Genomic DNA, 20595 nt, shown 5'->3' with positions numbered 1-20595 from the left:
CCTTGTAAAATTCCTTTAATTCAACCTTGAATTCAGATCTGAGGCACTGTTCCACACATTTCCCATTACTGACCCCCCTTAACCTTGACTGAACACAGCCAGGGTCTTTGTCTCTCCCTCCCAGGATAGGACATCTAGACTTCCCCTGGGGGCGGAGGCGCCTGCCTTGGTATCCAGGAATAGACCATATGGGAGACAAGCAGGAAAAGATGCTGGGAAAATGTCAAGAGTTTAACAGTGACTCGGAGCACATGCAGCTGGACCAGCTTCAGGCTACAGTATTACTCCTCAGACACACTGAGTCTTGTTCCCTGCTCTCTCTCCCCCCCTCAAAATTACACAGAAATGCCTGTTTACTATCAGCGTTCCGAAGCAGAGAACCCACCCAAAATATGCTGTGCTTAATGAGTCCTGTCACACAAAGTTAGAGGTCACAACCTGAGGGTCACACAGGTCAGGGATGTGAAGAAAGAGGTGGTTTGTATAGACAGGATATTACAAGATAAATATCAAATTTTCATCTGTTTGAAGTGAACCTAAAATGTGACAAAAATACACCTAGAAACCGAAATCTGGGTGAATATTGTTTTAAGGTGGGTAATGAGGGGTTAGATTCGACAATCAAAACGGCATAATTTAGCAGTGGCGTACCATTACCCTTGGGGTATATCTACATAAAAAAATCCTTATATCAAGCTCTCCCACTCTTAAAAGCTCCCCATAGTGAGTTAAGGGTGACTTGACATTCCCCATGGCTTAAAGAATCGTAAGAGTCTGGTTCTACAGTCATGCACGTAACAGATAGAGAAACAGAAACATCCAGAAACATTTAATGAGATCTCCTTCAGTTACATGTGATAGTGGGGTTACATACGACAATGCTGAAACATCCTCTGCATTAAATGCCAGTCAACACTTGGCACATGGATAAGAGTGAGTGAAGAGCATGCCTCCAAAACATTTATCACACAGCTCATATGATTTTCCATGACATGGTTGCCTTGGCATTGACCTCCAGGCAGGTCCGGATGAGACAAGGAAGCAGTTCCTTTCTGTGAAGGAAGCAAGAAGCCATTGACGGTGTATTGGGAAAGACCCTGGAAAGAAGCAGCTAATGACTGCTATACATGATGATCAGAGGAACACAAACATTGCTTCCCTCATAGTCAAAAAGAAGTTAAGGTATGTCAGCAAAGCCCCCTAAAATAAGGAGACTGTCTGTTTTCTTTTATTAAAACTCTTGTCTGTACCTCTTGGACACAGGCGCTCCATCATTAGCATAACCAGGCTTACAGAGCTCAGACAGCTTACATAGTCCAGCATTTAGACTGGTGGTGGGTGGCGACGACGCCCGTAGCAATACATGTTTTCTCAACCCCACCTTTCAAAATTGTTATAATGATTAAAACTTCAACCTCCAGTCTCTTTTACTTAAAACCAGTCATTATTTCTCTATGTTTAGGTACAGTCCTGATGGTGCAGCCAGTCAGCACTGTGGGGTGGGTTTCTATTGAAGCAGGTTAGCAGGAAGGGAGCTGTAGTGCTGCTCCAGCCAGGTTGTGGTGCAGAGCAGAGATCTCACTCTTTTGGCATCAAACATCTTCACTTCTTTCATTCCACCTCTGTCTGCATTGTTCTCCATATTGTCATGTGGATCTGCGTTCATTATAGCAAGGCTGCATACTGTACTTATTCGCTGAACTCGACCTCTGAACAGAATTGCGGAAAAAGTATGAGTTTAATTGAAAAGTCTGAACATTGCTAAAATCTCAATATAGCAGTAAATTCAGTGTCAGCAACCAATCTTTACCTTTTTTATTTGCCTCATCAGCTAAGTTTGAGGAGCTGAAAAAAAAATACACATGTCAATGGAATATGTCCATGGAGAAATGTACTGCTTGGTTGATTAAACTCTCCTCAGTTAGGTGCATTGCTAGAATATCAAACAGGGTAGGGCATCCCTGTTCATACAGTGGGTCCTCATTTAAAAGTTGGATCATACTGCAGCACAGCTTGCAGAATGCTGCGGTATGGTACAGCATGTTACAGTGCATGAGTCATAGTATTTCACTGTCAGACTTTGTTGCCGTTAATGCTTGTTGAAACCACCAGAGGGCATCTTTAAGGGCGTCTTCATGAAGCTCATTGGTGCTTGCTTACTTTCTCAAATAATCCTACAGAGGTCAACGCAGGCCAGAGGTTTTGATTGCTATATTTCACCTTAAAAAGCATAGCAAGTTAATTAATTTTGTTGACATGAAGCAACCATACTATAGCACAGAGAAACACATCTTAAAACACGCTATTCTGTTCTTTTAAAATAAATTGTCTTAGTTTCATGTTTTTTTATGACCTTCCTAAACAAAATATTAATGGATTTCTTTGTGATTGGGTATATTAAATTGATTTGGACTTGTTTCAATAGTGCAGTAATATCTAACAATTCACAACAGTACACACAACCTAAAAGTAAAAGAACAGAATTAAGGAATATATAAATATTAGGATGAGAAATGTCAGTGGTATAGACTAAATACAGTAGAATAGAATACAGTATATACATATGAAATGAGTAAAGCGTCAGATGACCTGGCCTCCACAATCACCCGACCTCAGCCCAATTGAGATGATTTGGGATGGGTTGGACCGCAGAGTGAAGGAAAAGCGGCCAACTATTGCTCAGCATATGTGGGAAATCCAATACTTTTGGAAAAGTATTTCAGGTGAAGCTGGTTGAGAGAATGCCAAGAGCTGTCAAAGCAAATGGTGACTACTTCGAAGAATCTAAAATATATTTATTTAACACTTTTTGGTTACTACATGATTCTATATATGTGTTATGTCTTAATTTAGTCTTCACTATTAATCTACAATGTAGAAAATAGTAAAAATAGTAAAGATAAAAAAAAAACACTAGAATAAGTAGGTGTGTCCAAACTTTTGACTGGTACATCTGCCCGATGTATACATGATGTATACATGATACATCAGGCCGATGTAGTATGGAGAGCGTTTGAACATTTTAATTTTTTTTTTTTTAAATTTTACCTTTATTTAACCAGGCAAGTCAGTTAAGAACACATTCTTATTTTCAATGACGGCCTGGGAACAGTGGGTTAACTGCCTGTTCAGGGGCAGAACGACAGATTTGTACCTTGTCAGCTCGGGGTTACTAGTCCAACGCTCTAACCACTAGGCTACATTGGCAAGAAGTTGCCGAGACTTTGGCATTAGATCGCATTTTCCCTTCAGCCGCTGTTTGGATGATGCATGTCAAAGTTGATTTAGCAACCTTTCAGTTACTAGCCCAATGCTCCAACCACTAGGCTACCTGATGCCCCAGACATGACTTCTAGTAGTGATTGCATACGTTTTCATACTTTTTTTTTCATCATACTTGTCCCTCATGGGAATCGAACCCTCAATCCTGGCGTTGCAAGCGCTATGCCCTACCAGCTGAGCTTACATGGGACTATACTAGACTATTAGTGATTTTTCTTGTGGGTAAAATGAAGAGAGATGATTCAAGTTAATGTAAAGTTTATTAGGCTATTACCATCAAGTTCTTAAAAAAACCAGCAAAGAGAAGAGAAAGGAGCCTTGAATAATTCAACAATAAATCAACCGCAACATGGTTGGTCGGCTAAAGCAACTGAATTCAGGAATTCATTCAACTGTTTTTAATCTTGACTATACTAAAGACTTCAAAACCTTTTTTGTTAGAACAGACTATAATGGGATTGATTATCATTTGTTTGTGAATGATTATTGTATTTGTTGTGTAATAATCTGGGTCAAGACGCCAGCAGAGTAAGTAGACCTAAAACACTTTTTCACAGCACATTACTCAACACTAGTGAGACTCACCTCGCCTATGGTAGGCCTACAGAATATCTAAACATATGTTAATGTAGGTCTCCTGATTTAAACCTGATCAAAACTTGATTGGCATCAACTGAAAACAATCTGTAAACTCTGTCAAGCCTACAAGCAAAGATGAACTGGTGAAGGGCATCAAGACGAATTTGCTTGAGAAACTGACGATACAACAACGCAACAAATACATTAATCATTTTACCCGTGGTCATGGAGCTGGGGGGGGGGGAAGACTAAAATGTAGCTGAAACAAACATCTGAGTCTATCATAATTTTATTTAATGAAAACAAAGATGCTGAACAAATATTGTATATGGATACGAGTCTTTCTTTTGGAAATATATAAATCATTGCCAATTATAAGGTTGATTGGATTATTATGTGGGTAATAATACATTTACATATTTGTTGGGTGTTGGTGCATTTTTCGTTCGGGCAAATCAGGTCTGTGATATTGACACATTTATAACTTTAGTCTTGTGTCAGGTGAAGTGTCCTCACATTTGGTCTGATAATTTCCCCCTAATCTCCAAAGGGCTCTCTCTCAATTACTACTTCAATATACAGTACCAGTCAAAAGTTTGGACACAACTACTCATTCAAGGGTTGTTCTTCCTTTTTTACCAGCTTCATGAGGAATGCTTTTGCAACAGTCTTGAAGGAGTTCCAACATATGTTGAGCACTTGTTGGCTGCTTTTCCTTCACTCTGTGGTCCAACTCATCCCGAACCATCTCAATTGGGTTGAGGTCGGGTGATTGTGGAGGCCAGGTCATTTGATGCAGCACGACATCACTCTCCTTCTTGGTCAAATAGCCCTTACACAGCCTGGAGGTGTGTTTTGGGTCATTGTCCTGTTGAAAAACAAATGATAGTCCCACTAAGCGCAACCAGATGGGATGGCGTATCGTTGCAGAATGCTGTGGTAGCCACGCTGGTTAAGTGTGCCATGAATTCTAAATAAATCACGTACAGTGTCACCAGCAAAGCACTAATACACCATCACACCTCCTCCTCCATGCTTCTCGGAGGGAACCAGACATGCGGAGATCATCCGTTCACCTACTCTGCATCTCACAAAGACACAGAGGTTGGAAACAAAAATCTTCAATTTGTACCCCAGAACTAAGGACAGATTTCTACCGGTCTAATGTCCATTGCTCGTAGTTCTTGGCCAAAGAAAGTCTTCTTATTATTGGAGTACTTTGGTAGTGATTTCTTTGCAGCAATTCAACCATGAAGGCCTGATTCACACAGTCTCCTCTGATCAGTTGATGTTGAGATGTGTCTGTTACTTGAACTCTGTGAAGAATTTATTTGGTCATATTGCCCATTCATTGACAGCATTCACTCAGGTAGACACACATTAGTGCCATGGGACCAACATTTTACAATGTACCCAAAAGCATAATCAGCGCTCTAACACTGCCTGGTCTGGAGCATATGAAGCAGTGACGCAGGGTAACATACAAATCCAGAAATTACCTCAATGTCCTGCGGCATAATCTCAAAACTTTTAATTGAGGAACCACTGTAGGTGTTAGGGGCATGTGGATTGTAGGGTGGGGTGACCATCTATGGGATGACCTCTAACCTGGTGAGTTGTGGGGCTGTGTCACTGCTGGGGGCAACAGGTTGCCCAGCCGAGCCCTCACTGGAGCCCCCAAAGGGGGTGGTCCTCTTGGCCCAGGCGTTCTCCTTGGGGGGCGGGGCAAACACCACCTTCAGGGGCTGCCCATCCAGTCTGGGAGGGGGCAGGGTCACAGGGGAGGAGGGCTCCTCTTCACGACCACTGTCCACCGAGCGCTCACTCTCCCTGCGCTTGGAGGCTGGCAATGGGACAGGAAGAAGAAAATAGGACTTTATTGTCCAACATCCACAAATGTCCAACAGGAAATGTGTATTCTATTATTTTAGACCAACCCTCCCAAAAAGTCAGCTGAAATCACAACATTACCCTCCAAAGACATCTCAGCGACTACAGTACTGATATAACGGCTGACTGCATTACCCATCATAGCCAGTCAAATTCTCACCTCTGCCAGACTGGCTGCCTGGTTGGGAAGACTCGCTGCCAGTCCGAGAGCGTTCTGCAGGTTGGTCCTCACTGCGCCAGCTGGGGTGCCTGAGGGATGACCAGGATCAATGAGTCAAGGACAACATCCTATACATGAAGTTTATTCCTTACTCCATTTCCTCATTTTAGCCTATGCTCTTCTGCCCTTCGTAACATACCTCTCTCTGGGCTTGCGGTCTGGGATCCTGTCCTCTAGCTGTCGCTGCAGTTTCTCCTGTTCCCTCTTCAGCCTCTCCTCGACCTCTCTCTCCTTGGCGGCCGTGTCCACTGGCTTAGCCCCGCCGAAGATCGAGGCAGCCCTGCCTGAGGGGGCAAACGGGGTGTTGCTCTGCTCCACCTCTTTGGGTACGCTACGGGGCTTCAGGATCAACTTGGGCCTCTCGACAGCACCTAAGAATGGCCAAAAAGTACACCCTGGTACAGTACAGGTTTCACTGGGCCGGTGCACATGAAGAATGAGATAATGTATTTTAATAAACTTTCTCACCTCTGTCATCCCGGCTTTCCTCCCGTCTCTCGTATCGATCACTACCACGGTCACCATAACGATCCCCACTAACCCTGTAGTCATCCCGTCGGTAGCTATCCGACCGGTAGCTATCCTGCCGGTAGCTATCCTGTCCTCCCTCATCGCGCCTGTAACCAGTGCCAAATGCCCTGCGACCACCACCACCAAAACCACCTGAGGGAAGCGGCAGAAATACTATATTAGTAAGCCTTCTCACTAAAATGCTGAATGTGTATAGGTGTACTGGTGTAAGACCAGGCATTCCAACTGACCTCCTCTGTCATCTCTGCGATCCCGGTCATCATAGCGATCCCTGAACCTGTCCTGGCCCCCTCCGTAGCGATCATCTCCTCTGGGCCTGTCTGACTCGTAGCGGTCCCGTGACCCTGCAGCAAACGGCAGACAGAGAGGGGGCAGGGGGGTTTATTAGGGGGTCAATCTACCCCACATAGAGGACATGAGGTTTCTGACCTGTACTGTACTCACGGTCTCCAAAGGCGTCGTCTCTCCGAGGCGGCCCGTCGTCACTTTCTCCTCCACTGGGCCGAGGTGCCCTCCAGTCATCACAGTCTGTCTTGTCTGGTCCAAAGTCTCCCCCCCGGTCCCTGTCCCGGCCACCCATGGAGTGATTATCCCTCCCTAAGAGAGACACAGACGAGTCAGAAAGGAAGTGGAGACAAAACTCTTCTAATGCTTAATCAAGTTCATCTGAACTGCGAAAGTGTATGTAGAATGCACAGCTGCAAAAATGTGTATGGTAGTACTGTAGCTTCAAGATAAGATACACACCTTTGTCATTAGACTGGTCTGCAATGTCCACACGGATTCTTCTATTTCCCAAGTTCTGCATGGAGAAAGAGTAAACATTAAAGGTCTAATGCAGCTGTTTTATCTCAATATCAAATCCTTTCTGGGTAGGTACCTTACTGTGATTTGTTTTCAATTAAAAATAAAACAAAATAGCTTAGCAAAGAGAATAAAAAAAGTATATATATCTATTTCCTACATGACAAAACGTACACATACAAACGATAGCGTCACACCTGCCCAGATCCCCCCTGCTCACACCCCCATCTTTGCGCCCACATCACTCTCCGACACATGGCCTCAAACTGCACTGTTTAGTTTCTCTCCATCGCCCGCACACTTTCAGAATTTAGATAATAAAGCATTTGACCGTTTCATTGTGTTAACGATGGAAGATTGGTTGATTTTCCAGTTAAGTATACGTTTTTTCAAGATGATTGATGAGAAAAGTATCATCCAACCCATCTGGCACCCCAAACGGACTGGTTGCATATTAAAAACAGCTGTGCGTGATGATGTAGCGCACACAAAAATGACTTTTTCGGTTACATTTTCATGTACCGAATAAAAATCAGTGTGTCCTTCGCATTTTCCACTCTACCGATAGTTTGGCCTGCTTTGGTCTTGGCACGTGCGCTCTAGCAAACAATAGACGTAGTGTAGTTAGGCTGTGCAGGTAGTCTAGTCTACATGATGAGATAATTATGGATAAGAGCGAGAATCTTTTTGTTGTTGTCAAACAGCAGTCAAGCATCGGTCATCCTGTCACTGGAAGAAGACCCTCGATATTTATGGGAAAGGTGCATCAAGCTCATCACCTTGCACTTTCACCACCCTGTGAAGTTCATCACAAATGTATTCATCTGTAGCCTAAAACTCCATGCTTTCCCGATGAATCGTAGTGGGAGTACCACACAACAGGTCATTGCGTGACTACAAGTCTACGTCGATATGATGGTTATTATACTGAACAAAAATATAAAAACGCAACATGTAAAGTGTTGGTCCCATGTTTCATGAACAGAAATTATGCCAGAAATGTTCCATTCACACAAAAAACACATTTCTCTCAAATTTTGTGCACAAATTTGTTTGCATCCCTGTTAGTGAGCATTTATTCATTCCCAGATAATCCATCCCCCTGACAGGTGTGGCATATCAAGAAGCTGATTAAACAGCATGATCATTACACAGGTGCTGGGAACAATAAAAGGCCACTCTCAAATGTGCAGTTGTGTCATACAACACAATGCCACAGATGTCTCAAGCTGAGGGCACGTGCAATTGGCATGCTGACTGCAGGAGCGTCCTTCAGAGCTAGCAATACGTCCAACTGGCCTCACAACTGCCGATCACATGTAACCATGCCAGCCCAGGACTTCCACATCCGGCTTCTTCACCTACAGGATTGTCTGAGACTAGCCACCTGGACAGCCGATGAAACTGTGGATTTGCACAATCCAATAATTTGTCAGAATAAATCTCAGTGAAGCTCATCTGCATGCTCGTTGCCCTCACCAGGGTCTTGACTTGACTGCAGTTTGGCATCGTAACCGACTTCAGTGGGAAATTGCTCACTTTCAATGGCCACTGGCACGCTGGATAAGTGGAGTGTTTCGGTCTGTAATAAAGACCTTTTGTGAGGAAAAACTCCTTCGGATTGGCTGAGCCTGGCTTACCAGTGGGTGGGCCTGGGTCCCAAATGCCTTTGCCCCTGCCAAATTGTGAAATCCATAGATTAGGGCCTAATTCATTTATTTAAATTGACTGATTTCCTTATACAAACTGTAACGCAGTAAAATCATTGAAAATGTTGCATTTCTATATTTGTTCAGTATATATATATATCAATATTTGCCCATGAAAGCTATCCACCGACATTTCTCGCATAATTCATTTTATAGAAAGGAAAAGATGCCTCCTTGTCTAGCATACTTTATCGACATTTGTAAAGTTTATCAACAAATGTTCTGTTTCCATCAGGCCTGTAGTGAAATGTTTTATCCAACATGTACTTTACAGGCATAAAAAGGTTAGTTTTACACTTAAGACATGACTTTGCCGTTGTGCTGTAGAACTTGTGACTTGTCACTTGTATAATAAATTCTATACATTAGTTTATAATGGATTAAGCATTCGTTTTCGTTAACTGTAATTTAGTTAATTATGTTTCAACATTCCTTCCATCTTGGGCCAATATCAGTTATTTTTTAAGATAGCAAAATTCTTGCTTGAGAAATTGCTCTTTGCAAGGACTGTCTGGGAATGGTCTAAGGGGGAGGGGAAAATTAAAATCTAGCTGTTATTGGCAGAGGTTTGGAACTCTCTTATTGGCCTATTAACTAATTTACAACTTGGTGGCGTCACCAGGCAGGACAAAACTCCATCCCACCAAAACAGGCCGACATTACCGGCAGTCTTTTCAAACAGCTCTTACAGTAGAAAGGCATTATCAGAATTTTCACAATATTATTCCAACCCCAGTGTGGAAATATATATAAAACACAGAAAAAAAAATGTTTTTTGAATGCACTGGGCCTTTAAAAAACAAATGGATGCCATCTAGTGGCTAAACCTATGAATGGTGAGAATGGTGTTTCCACTGACTTTTTCCCTTGTAGCTCACTTTGTAAAATTGACTCACCTCTTCGTTTAGACTCAAGGCACTCAGGAGGGATTCCACATCATCAAACTCAGCATAGCCAAAACCCTTCAGCCTCTCTGGGTTACTGGGCTCTCTAGGAAGACGCACTGCACTGATCTACACAGAGGGAGAAAGAGATATGTCTGGGTTTGGATGAACAAATACTAGCAGCAACTTGACAAATACTTTATAAAAGGGGTATTCAAATCTTACCCTACGAGGTCCAGACTACTGTTGGTTTTCTGTTCTACCTGATCATTAATTACCACCTGGTGTCCCTGGTCTAAATCAGTCCCTGACTCTAGGGAAATAATGAAAAAGAGCAGTGGAACTGGTTTCGAGGTCCAGACTTGAATTTGAGGGCATTATAATATAATAATATAAAACAATGTGGCATTTAGCAGATTATTTTGTCCAAAGCGAATTACAGTCACGCGTGTATACATTTTACATACGGTTTCATGTTTTTACATTCGTAGTGCACTTACCCCCACACCCCTGAAGAAGTCCTTGATTGAGTCCTCAGTGACGTCGTAGGGCAAGTTGCCCAGGAAGGCGGTGTAAGGGGGACCACGTGGGATACGGGAGCGGTCAACATTTGGCTCCCGTGCTGAACGGGGTGCTGTGGGCAGGATGGAGCGGTCGATGGCCGGGGCCCTGTACATATCCTCCTCTGTATGCCAGGAGGTGGACACTGGACGAAGGAGACAGGAGAGAATTGAGAGAGATTGGCGGTTAAAGGGTCAATCTATTTTTGGAATTTTAATTATGTGGTTGGGTCCCCCCCCTTGTTGCTATAACAGCCTCCACTCTACTGGGAAGGCTTTCCACTAGATGTTGGAACATTGCTGCGGGGACTTTCTTCCATTCAGCCACAAAGCGCATTAGTGAGGTCGGGCACCGATGTTGGGCGATTAGGCCTGGCTCGCAGTCGGCATTTCAATTCATCCCAAAGGTTTTCGATGGAGTTGAGGTAAGGGCGGTGTGCAGGCCAGTCAACTTCTTCCACACCAATCTCGACAAACAATTTCTGTATAGACCTCACTTTGTGCACGGGGGCATTGTCATGCTGAAACAGGAAAAGGCCTTCCCCAAACTGTTGCCACAAAGTTGGAAGCACAGAATCGTCTACAACGTCATTGTATGTTGTAAAGTCAAGATTTCCTTTCACTGGAACTAAGGGGCCTAGGCCGAACCATGAAAAACAGTCCCAGACAAATATTCCTCCTCCACCAAACTTTACAGTTGGCACTACGCATTCGGGCAGGTAGTGTTCTCCTGGCATCAGCCAAATCCAGATTCATCATTTGAATTACCAGATGGTGAAGCGTAAATTCATAACTCCAGAGAACCTGTTAGCACTGCTCTTCTACCTTTATTTAACCAGGAAAGTCCCATTGAGACCCAGAGACTCTTTTTCAAGGGAGACTTGGCTAAGGCAGCAGCAACAATCAATACATACAATTAAAACATGATCCAGCCTAAAAAAAGCATTTTACACTCCTCTGTAACAGAATCTCCCATCAATATTTTAAATTAATTCAGGGGTACTAACATATCTAGATGAAGCATGGATTGTAGACTATTCCATAGTCTGCTCAAGACGAGAAGGCAGTCTCGCCTAATACTGTATATATCCTGGGGACTTTAAGTAGCACCCACCTAGCAGACCGGTGGTGAAGGAGACCAGACTAGAGGTAAAGTGGGAGTTTACAAAAAAGGGCTTTGTAGATGAACACATGCAAATGTAGCTTCTTGCACATATAAAGTGAAGTCCAACCTATCATTTGGTACAATGTGCAATGGTGGATGAGTGACTTGACATTTGTAATAAAGCACAAGGATGCATGATAAACAGAGTCCAGTCTCTGTAAAATGGAGGAGGCTGCATGCATTTAAAACAAGTCACCATAATCAATTACAGAGAGAAAAGTGGCATGAACAAGGTTCTTTCTAGCCATAAGTGGGAAGCAGGCCTTATTACAAAGATCATTCATATGAACTTTAAAGGACAACTTGTCATCCAACTATATACCTAGGTATGTGTAGGATGACACTTTTTCAATGGATAAGCCACCAGATGTGACAATTACTAACCTTCTCTGGCTGAGTGTGAGCTCTGGTAAAGGTCATGAATTTAGTTTTTTGTACATTCAACCAACTTGAGACCATAAAGGGAGGCCTGCAGTGACTGAAAAGCAGTCTGGAGCTCTTCAACTGCCTGAACCAGAGAAGCAGCAAATGAATATATGACTGTATCATCTGCACATAGATGTAACTTTGCTGGTTGCATCCCATTTCCCAAATCATTAATAAAATTGAGAACACATGAGCTAATGCAAAACCCTGAGGCACACCTCTATTAATGGCAAGAAAGCTAGACTTTCGATTGTCAGTATATACACATTGAGTTCTGTCTCTTCACTGAGACCACTGTTACTGAGTCTAGCTACCAACAATTCATGGTCAACTGAATCAAATGCCTGATAAATCAAAAACAGAGCAGCACAATGTTGCTTTTTATCAAGTGCATTTATGATGTAATTTTCACTGCTATAGCTGCAGCTGTGGTCTATGTCCCGGTCTAAAGCCAGACTGAACCCTGCTCAGTATGTTATTTTCAATTAAAATGCAAAAAAAAAACAAAAAAAAAAAAGAAAATGTTCACAAGGGATTCATAGACTTTGGCCAAGATAGGGAGTTTGGAAATAGGACAATATATATTAGCACCTGAGGGATCTCCACCCTTTAGCAAGGGGAAGACATAAACTGATTTACAAATGTTGGGTATGGAATTAGTCAAGAGACTCAAGTTGAACATGTGAACCACAGCTGCTATCTTTAAGAGGTAGGGATCCAGGTGGTTTGGACCTGCAGACCTTTTAGTCTCTATTGCCTTTAATGCTTTATAGACCTCAGCATAAGAAACAGGCTCAAAGTTAAAATGGTTCACGAGGGCCTATATCATAGTTTACTGTAACAGAGCTTACATTAGAGGCCTGTGCCCCACCATTATCAAAAACAGAACCAGCAGATATGAAGTGCTTGTTAAAAACCCCTACACTATTGGCTTTATCCTTTACTTCATTAGAGTCCATAATTAAATGGTCAGGTAGGCCAGAGGAGACATTAGAACCTGACACTGATTTGATTAGCTTCCAGAACTTGGTAGGGTTGTTTAGGTTCTCTGTGACAACATTTAGATAGAAATCTGTTTTGGACTTCCTGATCAATCCTGTGCATTTATTTCTTAGTGCACTGAAGGAGGCCCAGTCAACAGGAGCATACGCATGTCTAGCTTGAGCCCAAGATACATTTCTCTTTCTAATTAATTCTGCTAAGTTATCTGAAAATCACTGATTCTAAATGTCTTCACAGGGGTGTGCTTATCCCTCTGTCAATATTATGGTACAGATCATGTAAGAACGCTTGCTCATCAAACTGTCTAAAATGTCTTGTAAAATATAACGGGGTTTGGCTTTGGTCATTTTTGTGTTTCTAACACTAGCAATTGCACGGTGATCACTGACATCATTACAGAATATCCCAGTCGATGTGTATTTGTGAGGGGTATTCGTTAGAAGAATGTCCAATAGCGTTAATTTGTTAGGTGCTCTGGGACTCGGTCTTGTAGGCGCATTGATTAATTGATCGAGATTCAGAGAGTCACACAGTTCTTTAAAAGAGTCCGATGCAGATGTAATCATGTCCCAGTTCAAAAGTTCAAACCTCCTAAAAGAATGAATTCAGAGTCATTTAGCTTGTGTAGGACATCAGAAAGAGAGTTACTTGCATCTCCCGAAGCCGAGGGCAGTCTGTAGCAGCCGAGTACAGAGATGTGGGAGTCCTTGTAAACGTTCACTTTAACCCAAAGAAATTCCAAATGTTTGGGTTTGGTAATCGACAGAATTTCAAGTGTTAAACTTGGATTTCACATAAATTGCAACCAGTCCTCCTTTACTCATCCAATCCTTTCTAAAAAATAAAAAACGTGTACAAATGCAATAGCAGAGAGAGAACCTGGTGGTATTGACATGATGGTCTCGTCACTCACCCATTGATCATTCATCCTATTTAATCCAGGATGTCATTAAGTAGAGAGCAAGTACAGTAACAGATACATAATGCCGGTTTTCATAGCTCTTTCAGCACAGGTGTGCAACAACCAGTAGATGTTGTCAGAACAACGTAGATTTTCCCAAAGTGCATCAGATTTTCCAATCTGGCAACCGCTTCTCCTATCCTAGCCTTCAGTGCGCACCTGCGCTCGCGTAGCAGGCCTAGCGTGCAGACAGACGCTCCTAACTCGGCAGGCTCCAACTCCAAAATGGTGTAGGCTACAGTTTACGAGCGGCCAGAGGCAGGAAAAAAAAAAGCCTTCTCAAAAAGTACATTTCGTCAAAAAGACAGAACTAAAAATAGTTATATACAAGCATCCACCTTCACATCAAAAGTGTTTGCTTCTGTAAACAGGATCAGGGTCATTAATACATAAAAACCCTGATCTCAAGAATCAGACAAATGGACAGACTGATTGGCTGCCATGGCGGTGAGTTTTACACCACGCAAGCCGACATTTGGCATCGTGCATGGTGCGGCTGCTAGGCCATGGAAACCCATTTCATGAAGCTCCTGAAGAACAGTTCTGTGCTGGCGTTGCTTCCAGAGGCAGTTTGGAACTCGGTAGTGAGTGTTGCAACCGAGGACAGATAATTTGTACGTGCTATGCACTTCAGCAAACGGCATTCTAGTTCTGTGAGCTTGTGTGGCAGCTCCTAGACAAGGCTCCTATACACTTCCACTTCACAAAAACAGCACTTACAGTTGACCGGGACAGCTCTAGCAGGGCAGATTTTTACAAACTGACTGTTGGAAAGGTAGAATCCTATGACGGTGCCACGTTAAAAGTCACTGAGCTCTTCAGTACGGGCCATTCTACTGTCAATGTTTGTCTATGGCAATTGCATGGCGGTGTGCTAGATTTTATACACCGGTCAGCAACAGGTGTGGCTGAAATAGCCAAATACACTAATTTGAAGTGGTGTCCACATATATACCCATTGATTCTTAATTAAAGAATATAATGTATAAATGCCTCATGAGCTTAGTTCAACTATCATACCCGACCAGAACCCCAAGTTTATTTTACTCCATTGTAAACACTGTCTAGACTCAAAGCTAGCCATCTGTCAAGCATGGTGGAGGCAATGTGATGGTCTGAAATGCTTTGGTGGTGGCAAAGTGGGATATTTGTACAGGGTAAAAGGGAACTTGAAAAAGGAAGGCTATCACTCCATTTTGCAACGCAATGCCATACCCTGTGGATGGCGCTTAATTGGAGCCAATTTCCTCCTACAACATGACAATGACCCAAAGCACAGCTCCAAACTATGCAAGAACTATTTAGGGAAGAAGCAATCAGCTGGTATTCTGTCTATAATGTAGTGGCCAGCACAGTCACCGGATCTCAACCCTATTGAGCTGTTGTGGGAGTAGCTTGATCGTATGGTATGTAAGAAGTGCCCATCAAGTCAATCCAACTTGTGGGTGGTGCTTCAGGAAGCATGGGGTGAAATCTCTTTAGATTACCTCAAATTGACAACTACAGTGCCTTGCAAAAGTACTCATCCCCCTTGGCATTTTTCCTATTTTGTTGCAATTGAAATGTAATTAATTGACCTGTAATTGAAATGGATTTTTATTTGGATATCATGTAAATTGGTGAAGTGAAATTTAAAAAAATAATGTTTCAATTTGTTTAATTATTTTTTTAAATGGAAAAGTGGTGCATGCATATGTACTCACCCTCTTTGCTATGAAGCCCCTAAATAAAATCTGGTTCAACCGATTACCTTCAGAAGTCACATAATTAGTTAAATAAAGTCCACCTGTGTGCAATCTAAGTGTCACATGATCTCAGTATATATACACACCTGTTCTGAAAAGCCCCAGAGTCTGCAACACCATGAAGACCAAGGAGTTCTCCAAACAGGTCAGGCACAAAGTTGTGGATAAGTACAGACAAGTGTTGGTTTATAAAAAAATATCCAAACCTGTGAACATCCCACAGAGGACCACTAAATCCATTATAAAAAAATGGAAAGAATAACGCCACCCACCAAAACTCATGGACCAGGCAAGGAGGGCATTAATCAGAGGCAACAAAGAGACCAAAGATAACCCTGAAGGAGCTGCAAAGCTCCACAGCAGAGATTGGAGTATCTGTCCATAGGACCACTGTACAGGCCACAGAGCTGGGCTTAAAAATATATATATATATATTTTACTTGGCAAGTCCGTTAAGAACAAATTCTTATTTTCAATGACGGCCTAGGAACGGTGGGTTAACTGCCTGTTCAGGGGCAGAACGACAGATTTGTACCTTGTCAGCTCGGGGATTTGAACTTGCAACCTTCCGGTTACTAGTCCAACACTCTAACCACTAGGCTACCCTGCGGGAGAGTGGTGTTTGCCAAAAGGCATGTGGGAGACTCCCCAAACATATGGCAGAAGGTACTCTGGTCAGATGAGACAAAAATGTAGCGTTTTGGCCATCAAGGAAAACGCTATGTCTGGTGCAAACCCAACACCTCTCATCAACCCAGCAGCATCATGTTGTGGGGATGTTTTTCCATCGGCAGGGACTGGGAAACTGGTCAGAATTGAAGGAATGATGGATGGTGCTAAATACAGGGAAATTCTTGAGGGAAACCTGTTTCAGTCTTCCAGAGATTTGAGACTAGGACCGGAGGTTCGCCTTCCAGCAGGACAATGACCCTAAGCATCGTGCTAAAACAACACTTGTGGTTTAAGGAGAGACATTTAAATGCCTTGGAATGGCCTAGTCAAAGCCCAGACCTCAATCCAATTGAGAATCTGTAGTATGATTTAAAGATTGCTGTACACCAGCGGAACCTGTCCAACTTAAGGAGCTGGAACAATTTTGCCTTGAATAATGGGCAAAAATCCCAGTGGCTAGATGTGCCAAGCTTAATAGAGACATACCCCAAAGGACTTGCAGCATCTTCAATGTGGTAGGCATGCTGTGTAAATCAAATGATACAAACCCCCCAAAATCAATTTTAATTCCAGATTGTAAAGGCAACAAAATAGGAAAATGCCAAGGGGGGGGTGAATATTTTCACAAGCCACTGTAGAATGCCAAAGGTCTGCAAGGCTGTAATTGCTGTAAATGGAGGACTCTGACGAAAGCAAAGTTTGAAGGACACAATTATTATTTAAATTAAAAATCATTTTATGACCTTGTCATTGTCTTGACTATATTTCCTATCCTTTTGCAACTAATTTCATGTATGTTTTCATGGAAAACAAAGGCATTTATAAGAGACCCCAAACTTTTGAACAGTAGTGTACCTATTACCTCAATTAAATGGTGTCCCTGCTCATTGACTCTGTACTGATACCCCCTGTATATAGCCTCGCTATTGTTGTTTTAACTGCTGCTATTTTTCAATTAACACTTTTTTTTCTTAAAACTGCAATTGTTGGTTAAGGGCATGTAAGTAATCATTTCACTGTTGTATTCAGAGCATGTGACATACAATTTGATTTGATCTATAATTTTGATCTCATGGATGATGAGTCCTTGCATCCATAGCAGTCTATGAATTTAAGAGTGGTTACATTTATCCAGCCCCATCCCGTAGCTATTTAACAAAACAGTGCAGGGTGTCCCTTTTGTTGTTGTTTGAACTGCAAATTGCCTCTAAGGTCACCCTGCTAGGTACTGTATGTACGGATCCTAACAAGATGTGTCAGCAGCTGTTGACACGTTGACTATGAATACCAAACACAGGTGCACTGACAGCAGAAGTGAATATCACAAAACAGGATTGGGCCTAAACGAATTACAGTAGCCAACATTATCCTGGTTGAATAAACACTCAACATATAGGCCTAAATAGGAGAAAATATGTATGGTGATTGTTTATTTTTCTGAAGTATCTCACCCTCTGTTTCCAGGTCATCGGTCTCGTCTGCCCAGCTGCTAGCGGGCTTGGTGGGAGCGTAACTTGTGGGAGCATTGCCCCCCTTGTCATCAGCAAGGAAGTCAGTCAGAGATAGGGTCTTCACCTTCTTATTCCCCTTCTTCTTAGCTGCTGTGAGTAGAGGGAAACATTTACCATCATGGTCAAACAGCTCTCTGACAAGACTGTGATGGGAAAATTGTACTACTGCTATCAGAGTGCCTGCTTCATAGCCTAACAGACCAACATAGACCTAATGCATCATATATGCACACTCCTCCTGGTTCAATTGCCTGATTCATACCAAAGGGCCGAACCAAAACCTTACTGTGCTGGCTTGGATATTTTATTTTCACAGTCACATTGTCCTTTCCAATATGATTCCAGCAACAACGGTGGCTGCGTAACCAAGCCGGCTTGCTTTTATGCCTATAGTGTGAATCAGGCAAAAGTGTTTGGGGATGTTGCACTGGGTCAATGACGGTCCCTTAGTAGTGAGTCAGTGAAGGAAAAATTATAAGCCTGCAAGACTAACATTTCCCTGATTTTTAAGGGTCATTCCAAGCCGGCCATATGGTTCACAGTCAGACCATTTCAGTGCTGTGTGGATGTTCCCTTTACAGACTTGCAGAGAGCTCACAATGGCATGAAATGAGGCCATGATACACAAGGGTCCCCATTTGATTTACCATACCGACATCCCCTTCCCCTCCTCCATCAGATGTTGACACAACCCACAAAACATGCTCACCCTGGTCTACTGTGCATGCCCAAGATACTGTCAACGTAGGTCAGCTGTCAACTCTCTTGTTTACATATACTACATGACCAAATGTATGTGTACACCTACTCGTTGAACATCTCATTCCAAAATCATGAGCATTAACATGGAGTTGATCCCCCCCCTTGTTGCTATAACAGCCTCCACTCTTCTGGGAAGGCTTTCCACTAGATGTTGGAACATTGCTGCTGGGACTTGCTTCCATTCAGCCACAAGAGCATCAGTGAAGTCGGGTACCGATATTGGGAGATTAGGCCTGGCTCGCAGTCGGCTTTCCAATTCATCCCAAAGGTGTTCGGTGGGGTTCAGGTCAGGGCTCTGTGCAGGCCAGTCAACTTCTTCCACACCAATCTCAACAAACAATTTCTGTATGGACCTCGATTTGTGCACAGGGGCATACTGAAACAGGAAGGGCCTTCCCCAAACTGTTGCCACAAAGTTGGAAGCACAGAATCGTCTAGAATGTCATTGTTTGCTGTAGCGTTAATATTTAACGTCACTGGAACTAAGGGGCCTAACCCGAACCATGAAAAACAGCACCAGACCATTACTCCTCATCCACCAAACTTTACAGTTGGCACTATGCATTCGGGCAGGTAGTGTTCTCTGCCAGATGGTGCAGCATGATTTATCACTCCAGAGAACGCGTTTCCAGTCCTATGGCGGCGAGCTTTACGCAACTCCAGACGATGCTTGGCATTACGCATGGTAATTTTGGCCATGGAAACCCATTTCATGAAGCTCCCGAAGAACAGTTCTTGTTCTGACGTTGCTTCCAGAGACAGTTTGAAATTTGGTTGTGAGTGTTGCAACGAAGGACAGACAAAAGAAATTGCGCTACGTGCTTCAGCACTCGGCGGTCCCGTTCTGTGAGCTTCTGTGGCCTACCACTTTGCGGTTGAGCCATTGTTGCTCCTAGACGTTTCCCCTTCACCATAACGACACTTACTGTTGACCGGAGCAGCTCTAGCAGGGCAGACATTTGACAAACTGACTTTTTTGGCAAGGTGGCATTCTATGACAGTGCTATGCTTGAAGTCACTGAGCTCTCCAGTAAGACCATTCTACTACCAATGTCTATGGAGAATGCATGGCTGTGAGCGCGATGTTATACACCTGTCAGCAACGGGTGTGGCTAAAATAGCCGAATCCACTAATTTGAAGGTGTGTCCGCATACTTCGGTATATATAGTGTAGATGTCAAGCGTCTACAGGTAACTAACTACCTCCAAAACCCAGCAGATAACGCACTGTCGGCACAGTAGCAACTATCGCTGTCTCAAACAAATAATATATATGAAGACGCATGGTCATTCCTGTGGTCTATGACCAGATCCTCTTCCTGGAGGGGAAAAAAACTAAGTGCGATGTTTACTCGGTCCCATGCCCACTCCCACCCTGCAGCGTCGATCGTGATACAGCCCTGACACAGAGCACGCAATTCTGAAACACCCGGAGAAAGTATGTATTTCAAAAGGTGAGTCCATCCCTTTCTAAAATGTTTAGTCGATGCTACTCAATGCATATCTCCATGCTTGCCACACCCGGCCCATGCAGAATTTAGCTAACATAATCCTCACCTAACGCCGCCATGTTGGAGATCGACAGCCTGCCCTGGATCCCGGAGACGTGGGCACGCAAGTTTCCGCGTGCATGTTTCGCAACGTGTCCACCTACAGGGCTGCATTGCAATGATGTAGGTCACTATCACCACTGGGGGGAGGTGTAAGCCTAGATAACGGAATTGAAGCGAGGTTCTCAAAATTAAATCATGAGAAGGGGATCTGTTGTCCAATTTAACATTTTGTACGCATGTTCACTGTGTTAATTCCATTGCACGATGACACTAATATGATGGTCGCTTAGGGCCCCTGGCCCCCGACCAAAAAGTTCTAATACTTTTTTACAAATCTCT

At 43.1% G+C, this 20595-nt stretch overlaps 1 protein-coding gene across 2 annotated transcripts; it reads right to left on the bottom strand.

Moving 5' to 3' along the window:
* Positions 1–814: 814 nt before the first annotated feature.
* On the bottom strand, positions 815–20334 carry LOC135528553 (eukaryotic translation initiation factor 4B-like). Of its 2 annotated transcripts, none has more exons than XM_064957710.1 (13): positions 20261–20334; positions 17882–18031; positions 10400–10605; positions 9912–10028; positions 7250–7304; positions 6947–7099; positions 6733–6846; positions 6440–6634; positions 6111–6342; positions 5912–6000; positions 5470–5704; positions 1811–1845; positions 815–1709 (listed from the first exon to the last, which is right to left on the bottom strand). In XM_064957710.1, exons 1-13 carry the CDS (start codon positions 20271–20273, stop codon positions 1690–1692), a joined length of 1614 nt encoding a protein of 537 aa, XP_064813782.1. In that variant the 5' UTR covers positions 20274–20334; the 3' UTR covers positions 815–1689. The 2 variants fall into 2 exon arrangements, with proteins under 2 accessions (XP_064813782.1, XP_064813783.1); XM_064957711.1 differs by having other exon boundaries at positions 17882–18028; positions 20261–20316.
* Between the last annotated feature and the right edge of the window lie 261 nt (positions 20335–20595).

Source organism: Oncorhynchus masou, chromosome 33 (assembly GCF_036934945.1).
Source record: "Oncorhynchus masou masou isolate Uvic2021 chromosome 33, UVic_Omas_1.1, whole genome shotgun sequence".
NCBI lineage: Eukaryota > Metazoa > Chordata > Actinopteri > Salmoniformes > Salmonidae > Oncorhynchus > Oncorhynchus masou.
Note: the sequence above shows the minus strand (reverse complement) of the source record. Positions and strands in the feature narration are given on the sequence as shown.